Source organism: Populus euphratica, unplaced genomic scaffold (genome assembly GCF_000495115.2).
Source record: "Populus euphratica unplaced genomic scaffold, PopEup_1.0 scaffold117.1, whole genome shotgun sequence".
NCBI classification, from domain to species: Eukaryota; Viridiplantae; Streptophyta; class Magnoliopsida; order Malpighiales; family Salicaceae; genus Populus; species Populus euphratica.
The window spans coordinates 53254-61867 of record NW_011500008.1 but is presented as its reverse complement, the minus strand read 5'-3'; the positions used below and the strand labels follow the sequence as shown (position 1 = coordinate 61867).

Below are 8614 nucleotides of genomic sequence, written 5' to 3'. Positions count from 1 at the left end.
CCAAAAAAAGAATGAGCTCATTTGAACTTCTAGAACTCAAAATATAGACTGAACACTGAATAATATCTAAGCTGCGGGACTGATTCAGACTTCTCTTTTGATGCTAAGATTTGGACTTCAAAATAACAGAATTGAGTCTTGAACTCCCATGAATGTTTTAAGCCTATATCTTAACTTTCTAACCATATAAACCATATTGAAATCCAAAATCTATAGCTTCATATATAACCCAATGACTGAATGATGTTCTAGTTTGAATTGAACCAGCATGTCTTTTCTAATCTTAGTCACTTCTTTGTCTTTTCAGTTTCAATAGTTACCCACATCAATCAATCCTTTGAATTGTGAGATATGTCTGCATTTAAAATAAGCATTTACTATAAATTAAAGCTATCTTATATTATCATACTTGCTATTATAAAACACCTTAAGTTAGAGAATTTAATGATACTTTAAGTGCAATATGATGATATAAAACTTTAATGAGAATGCACTTTTAAGTACCAATCAAATCTAAGCTTGCTGAGGTTGAATGGACTAAAATATGATATAAGCAACTAAATATGATTAGTGAGAAGAGATTAGTTGTAATATTCCATCACTAATTATACCACAAAAGGATGACTAAAATGTATGACAAAAAGTTCGATTAAGGGAGTTCAAGAAAGGAGGTCTTGTGTTAAGAAAAATTATACCACTACTTGGTGAAGACCGTAGTAAATAGGCACCAAATTATGAAAGTCCATATATAGTGAAAAAGACATTTTTATGAGGAGTATTATTACTAACATGAATGAATGAAGAAGATTTGTTTAGACTTGTAAACTTTGATTTTGGAAAGAAATATTATCCATGATATATAAGTTTTCATCATATCAATAAAATGAAATTTCTTTCAATCTCTTTCATTTATTTCACTTGCTTGTAGATGTTTGTAAATGCCAAAGAATTTATAAACACACCTTTATAACCTTACTTGATCTAATAGACTTAGCTCATTTCTTTTACAATAAATCTTTTTTTCTAGTGAGATTTCAAAAAATTAAACTTGCTTTTAATTTTGAAAATATTTTTTTTTTAAAACAACATTTGATATCTTATTTATAGAATGATGAATGACAAATGAGTTAAACAACTCTTTTACTAAGGTGACCAAATTTTAAACTAAAATATATGAATTGAGAATCGAACAATCACCCTCTCACCATGTCTCTTGAGCTATGTTTTATTTATATGCATAATGGTATATAGTGGATTCAATGATTATGGACTCATGAAATGCATTTCTTTGCAAAGTTCAATTCATTATATTGGACGAGGTCAAAGTTTATTGGATTTAATCATTTGCGCTTGAAATGAGAAAATACCATTTTTTATCCCTTTCACATTCTAAAATATATATATCATTTGTTCCTTTTGAGCTTAAATAAATTTTCTTTCATGAAAAATCATGCTAGAATTACACTCCATACTAGTAACAATTGAAATTTCAAAGATCAATAAATCATAAGAAAGCCAAAAGGCAAAATAAGCCTAAAAAACTTAAATGCTAGGGGGTATTCCTAGATCAAAAGAAAAAGTAAAAGTCAAAACAAATGAGAATGCCCTACCAAAGCCATAAAAAGAGCAAATCAAAGAAATGTAGGAAAAGAAAAAGATTGAAAAACACAATGAGCCAAGTTGATGATGATGATCTTGAATCTTTAAAACCTTGAAACCCCTTTTTTAAACTTTATGAACCTTTTTCTTTCATAGTCAGGATGCTAGATATTCGTTCTTCTTTTTCTTTTTTTTTTGTTCTTCCTATTTTTTAAAGGTCACTCTGATGTTTAGTGTGACAATTTTAATATTAAAAAATATCATTTTGGAGTTTTTTTTAAGCCAAACCATACTTTTACTGGTTGTTTGGGTTGCTTTTAGACCCACCAACTCAACTAGGTCATGTAGAATCAATTCTTATATAGGTTAATTTTAAGCCTAGACTAAGCAAAGAGTGACATCAAAAGTTTTAAGGTTGACCCGTTGGTTTGGGTTTAATAACAATGATAAACAATTATTTTTTAAAATTATATTTTTTATTTTTTCTGATTGAATCCTTTTTTGTTTTCATAATTTTATCCTTCAATATTTGATTGATTTTGAATTGATATTTACAATTTGTTTTTTTTTTTTACTTTCTATGAGGTTCTTGTTGTCTTAAACAAAAGTCCTGATATTTGATTGATATTTAATTTTGCAGGCGTTTTTTTATTTATCATATCATTACGTGAAAAATCATTTAAATAAACAAAGTTGTAAAATCCAATGGAGTCTATAATCTAAGTCATGAGTTTTGTGGTTTAAGTCATGAAACCCAGGTCAATATAATATATCGTTGTCTCAATATAAAAAAAAGATATCATAATAAAAATTTAATTAAAGTTAAACCATACTTTTTACCTGTTGTATGAGTTATCTTTGAACCCATCATGTTGACTAAGTCATGTTAAGAAAACTCTCACATGATTTAATTTGAAACTCAATTAGGCAAGGAGTTGCAATGAGAATTTTTAATATTGATCCACTAGATCAAGTTTAATAACAATGCCAAAGAGTTCCTTACAATATGAACCTTTTTTTAGGTTCAATTTTTTTTCTTGATTCTACATGCAGTTTAACGCAAGTCAAGAAAACTAATACTATTCAAAACACTAAAAGATTCGAAGTTTATTATGGTGCTTCATATTTTTTTTTTGTTTCACTTTGGCATTTTGTTTTTAAATTCCATCACAACACCTTTGGTTGTTTTTACTTTAATTATTTTCGTGATCTAATTCAATGAGATAAAGTTTGAAATTGTAGGAGAAAAACAAAATCAAAAGCGAGAGAGCCATAATATAAAAATGAATAAAATTCATGATTAATTTATCAAATTTTTTTATTTTGTTCAAAAAAATCATTTTGTTTATTTTTCATTTCTTGAATTTAAGAGATGAGAGAGAATTTTAATAAAAAATAGAAGAAAAAAAATTTATTAGTTGATTATATTCTAAGAACCAAAATGAAAGATATTTGTATCATTGACTCATCTTTATATGAGGAATTCAATGAGGGTATTTTTCAATCTCCAACTTGCTTGAAAAAATAAATCGGGATTGATAAAGTTTTTATTTTTTCTAATTTGATTATGTGTTTTTAGATAAATTTTAGGGTGTTTTAAGTTGATAAATTAGTGTATTGATATTATAAGGATTTTTATTGGTTAAAAATAGATTAAAAATTTAAAATTTAAATATAAAACCCCAATCTAATTTTTTAACCACGCCTCCATTGACTATAAATGGGATAAGTACACATTGTGGTCTATTTAATTTTTTTATTTAAAAAAAAGATCTTATGAAATGTTTTAGTATCTGTTTAGTAGTATGATAGATATTATATTTTAAAATGTTTTTTTACTAAAAAATATTTTAAAATAACATATTTTTTTTAAAAAATATTTTTAATATTAACACATAAAAACAATCTAAAAATATTAAAATATTAATTTAAAATAAAATGAAATTCAATTTTTTTTAAAAAAACAGTCAGACCAGCGAACATGTTTAAAAAAAAAAACAGTCAGACCAGCGAACATGTTCTATCATCTCGTATTATTATAAAATACTTGGATAGATTTAACTAACGGTCTACTCCGTCTTTTGATTAAAGGGTACATTCAAAAACAAATTCAAATGTTGGGCAAGGATGTCTAAAATTATGGTAGAAGGGGGTTGAAAAAAAAAAGAACGGCGTCAAATAACGAATCACAAAAGTGCCCTCATATAAGAAGGCGAAGAAGAAAGCCCAGAAGGGAGGGCATTTCCATCATTCAACAAGTAAAAAACTCAAAAAAGATTTGAATTCACAGAATCGGGGTTTTAGGGCTCCATTACAGTTTAGACCCAGACGCGGCGATAGCTCTCTCCTCAGCTTGCTTTGAGGAGGGAAAAATCCCTAAACTCACAGGTACTCTCTCCCTTTATCTCTTCCGAAATTCTCATTGCTTTTCTAAATATTTTGCTGATTGATTTCTGTGTTGCTTTAGGTTGTCGTAGAGAGGAGAGGTTTCCTTTTGCTTAGCTTTAGGTGTGTTGTTAGAAGAAGAAGAAAGAAATATGAGTTTAGTGAATAAATCCTCTGGGAGGCAATCCTTGTTTTTCCAAGATTTGGCATCACCTGTTTCTGCTGGTAAAGGGAAGTTCTCGACTCCAGCTCAGGCTGCTGCTGTATCTGCTCTATGGCGTGACAATTTTGGGGGTTCCGATCTTCCTCCTCCTCCCTTTTACACCTTGGAGGACCGTTCGGAAATCTCTCCCGAGTCTGGGATTCCTGATTACCCTTTATCTCCTGACATCAAATCTCACCCTACAACATCTCCATTTCAGTCTTCTGGGAGGGAGTTTGGTACTCCCCCAAAAACCAAATCCGAGGCTACTACTTCCTTTGCTTTGATCAGTGGGCAGAACACTCAACAGGGTTCTCCGATTTCGACTTGGTGGTCACCGTCAAAAGCTAGAAGCAGCGAACACGAAGACAAAGGCAAAGGTTCTCCGGTTGAGGGTGTGGTCCAGCCTGGTGCTTTAATCACACTTCCACCGCCTCGAGAAGTTGCAAGACCGGAGAAGCATAGGAACTGTGTGCCTGCAGGTAACCTTGACGAGGAAGAATGGGTTACTGTTTATGGGTATTATTTCATCTCCCTTTTTATATGCACCCATTGATTTGTTATTTCTTGTTTTCCTCTCTTAGCATTTTATCATGTAGTCTGATGTTACCTCCTTTTCCTTGCTATCTTCTTTCTATACTATCAATGGATATCTACTTTAGCTTGAAAATATGTACTGGGCATTTAGATTGTCAGATTTTCACAGGTGCAGATAACGTTGAATTAGGCCTGTTTTTTGTAGTGTTTAGATTGGTGGCTTTATGTACTCTATAATAACAACCACAACTAAGCCTCGGTACCAAACTAGTTGGGGCTGGTCTTACTATGATAGCGATGAAATATGGTTGTTGTGCAAATAGCTTTCCATGTTTGCTGTGTCTACCTTGATATGCCTACAACTCTTGTCAAAACTACTGGAAGATCTCTACAATGCTGACAGTTAGAACCTTAAAGGTTACTTACGTTAAGAGAAATCAAAGTTTCGAAATTATCCTAGTTTATGATTTGTGATTATTTCTCAATCATTAGGTTGAAAATGAATAGAGTTGATGAAATATCTTCACAGGAATTAGTTAAAGATATGATAGCATTGAACCCATCATATAAATCATTAAATCCAAATTTGATCCTTTTTTTTAACTGAACTTTCTGGGGTATCACCTTCTGAATTTGAATTAGACTGAGGGAGGATATATCTTATCAATTATAGGATGGAAGTACTTTGATTCAAGTGTAAAATTGAATTAAACAAGCAAATCTGATTCTCATTTTATTATCTATGCCTGTGGTGGACGAGTGCAATCTAAATGCTAGTATGCTGCATATAGATAGTTAAATAAGTTTCAGAATCATATCATTTAACTTTATAAAATTGTGCCTAGGTGTCGAGGTGCACCTCAAAATTTTTGTAACTGTAGCAAATGAGTCAAATCTATCTATGTAGATCTCTAACTCTTTCTCAAAAGTCATTACAAGTATGGATGTTTCTGCATCATCATGAGATAAAATTTTGACATAAAAGCCACATTCAACCACTAAACAAGAACACATAATAAGTTACCATGCTATATTTAAACTGATTTTGGAATTGTTTTTTATGTTTGTTATCCGTGTAAAGGAGCTAGCAGGGTGCAATTTAATTGTTTCAGCCATCCTATAAATGATTGATGTTTTGGACAGATTCCAGATTATCGTTTTCTGTGTGACAATTAGAAAAGAAAATAAGCTAATTTAAGCTCACATAACACAAATAAAAAAATATTGAAATTTTATGCTGGATGTGATGAGCAAAGTCAATTTATTGCCGTTAAATTGCTTATGCTGCCACTATGAGAGTCATACAGAAGCCCCTTCTGTGGTATTTAAGTCTTGCCAGTAAAATCCTCTGTATCATCTGCTCATGCAAGGTTGATTATCTGATGCCAAAGAAGTTCTCAATCAAGACTCCTACAAACATGTATTTTCTCACTATTCTGTTGGAAAAATCTTGCAATTTCTGATTATAAAGCTTAAATCCATCTAAAGAAGAAGATGACATGAGCTGCTTTCCGTAATCACAAAAACAACATGAGATGGAGATTTTGACCAATGATTGGTTAGTGTATAGAAACATGTGTTAATGAGGTGGGGTACAGAATGGGAGAATTGGTCCATTTAACCATTTTTGAGATTTAATTGAGAAACAATATTTGGCTTCTAAGATGGAGTGTTTTAAGCCAAACCAATGATGATTGCAATTATTTGTTGCTATTCATTTCTAGTGGTTGGATGGTAAATGAAGTTCTTAAAAGCATGCAGCCAGGAATCTGAAGCCTTGGAGGCTTGTCTATTATTATTCTTTATTAATCTATGTCGCAAGTTGAGAAATGTCCTTGATTTCTCCATGTTGTTTCTTTACATTCTAGATATATACCACTTATTGGAAATATTTATTTTTCAGATTTGCTCCAGGTGATACCAATTTAGTGTTACGGGAGTTTGAAAAATGCGGTGTGATCTTGAAACATGTTCCTGGTCCAAGGGAAGCTAACTGGATGCACATTCTCTATCAGGTTCTACTTGTTTTCCTTGTATCATCATTTGAGAGGCTGTTCTTTTGTTGTTTTTTTTCATGTCATCTTTGCAAATTTTCTTTTGGCTTTAGGCACTTTTATGGTTCTTCTATATAAATGAACAATTGCATCTCAGAAACATATGCTAACTGAGCTTAAATGTTGACAAGGTTGGTGTACATATGAGAGAATTTGAAACTTTCAGGAGGCTTAACATTTCCTCAATTCTTTGTTTCGTGGGAATATGGAAGTATTCATGCATACCTGTTTGGTTGTTTCATGATGACTTCTAATCAACTAAGTTCTTCTGTAGATTCTCGCTATCACCCAATATGATATATTATTTGCATGATATGGTTGCTACAGAGTGTTCACCTGATATACATGCATCCTTTGCCAGTTTTTTGAAGGGTTTGAATTAGGTTCTGGACCCTTTTGAGTGAGTAGTTTATTCAGCCATCATTTCTCAGATCAACAAGTGACCTGGGTTCTTATTAGTCCTCTTACCCTAATTTGATTCCATAAGCTTGCAGAATGAATACTCTGTGTTAGCAAGAACACAATTGAGACAAAAATTAATAAGCTGCTGCTGTCTGGTTTATGTTCTTCCTCTTGCTTTTTTTTTCTTGGCTTATTGTCCCTCGTATGCTTCATCTTTTTTCACCAAGAATTGTGTGTTATATATCCACTATTATTATATACATTGTTGACAATCTTATCTGTCCAACTGTTTTGGTCATTGTGCTTTATACCTATATGTTTTATCCAAAAGTCTTCCGGAACCTTTTCTATTTGCTTCTTTGTATCAGAAATTGTGCACAACTTTTTCTGATGCTTTTAGCCCATGGTATCAAGGTGTTACATGATTTTGAGTCTGCTCCATGTCAAAGCTTATGAATTGTGATTTAGTGGTCTGTCCTTTTGCTATGTGTAGAGTCGAGCTGATGCTCAGAAGGCTCTTAGCAAGAATGGGATGCAAATCAACGGAGTACTAATCATTGGTGTGAAGCTAGTTGATCCAATGCAACGCCAGGCTTTGAATGAAAGAATTAACAATCAGGGATTCATGACCTTACCCCCACCATCATCGACTAGAACCCCAGAGTCAAACGCATTAAGAGCCTCTCCTCGCCCCCACTATCTTCAAAATGGCAGCACCAGTGCCCGGCAGTCAGGAGGTGTGATTGCTTCCCCAGCAAAGTCCATGGTATCCAAAATCTTTGATGTCATGTTTGGCATTTAGTTTAGAAGTTTGTGCTGATCCAAAAAGCCTTTTTTTATATCTTGTTACAGCCAATAGTATAATTGTTTTCGGCAACTAGAATATAACAGAGTGTTTTTTGTTTCATTGTCTTTCCCATGTGAGAAATATTTGTTATATTCCTTGTCTTTAAAATTGTACTAAGATTCCTATTTGAAAAAACAGAAAAAAACTGTACTAAGACCTGCCTATGGGAGTTTCACGTGATGGTTAGCATTATTTTTGCTCAAATAGCCTTGTGATGCTGCTCAAACGATGTGAAATGAAATGTGTTGTCATGGTGAATTTGGAAGATAATAGAAACCAAACCTTTTTTTTTTTACTCGTTAAGTTGATATGGAAGCAATTATTTTTCTGTTATAATTACTATAATTTTTAGAGTAGGAGAGGAGAAGTGCATTTTTTGCTATGGTAGCTTATACACTCTTCTGAAAGGGAAACTGTTTGAAGTTTGAGCGTAGATAAGAGGGAAACCTGCCTATGGAGTTTCACGTGATGGTTAGCATTGAAACGATCTGTTTATCAGCATTGCAGTCTCTCACTTTTTGATAATTTGGCTGTCAAGTCTTGTATTCTAGCAAACTCCATTTAAACAGTGATTTCAGACAGGCACTG

General features: G+C 32.3%; 1 protein-coding gene across 1 annotated transcript; it reads left to right on the top strand.

Annotated features, from left to right (window-relative positions):
- The first annotated feature begins 3850 nt into the window (after positions 1–3850).
- On the top strand, positions 3851–8183 carry LOC105141271 (mitotic phosphoprotein N' end (MPPN) family protein). Its single transcript, XM_011048452.1, has 4 exons — positions 3851–3987; positions 4067–4705; positions 6627–6738; positions 7673–8183. The coding sequence occupies exons 2-4, from the start codon at positions 4137–4139 to the stop codon at positions 7979–7981; spliced, it is 990 nt and encodes a 329-aa protein (XP_011046754.1). The 5' UTR covers positions 3851–3987; positions 4067–4136; the 3' UTR covers positions 7982–8183.
- The last annotated feature ends 431 nt before the right edge of the window (positions 8184–8614 follow it).

Excerpts from the sequence above, each read along its gene's own strand:
- LOC105141271 (XM_011048452.1), top strand. The coding sequence starts at position 4,137 with ATGAGTTTAGTGAATAAATCCTCTGGGAGGCAATCCTTGTTTTTCCAA. Across the intron at positions 4,706-6,626 it reads GAATGGGTTACTGTTTATGG|ATTTGCTCCAGGTGATACCA; the intron begins GTATTATTTCAT and ends TTTATTTTTCAG. Across the intron at positions 6,739-7,672 it reads GGATGCACATTCTCTATCAG|AGTCGAGCTGATGCTCAGAA; the intron begins GTTCTACTTGTT and ends TGCTATGTGTAG.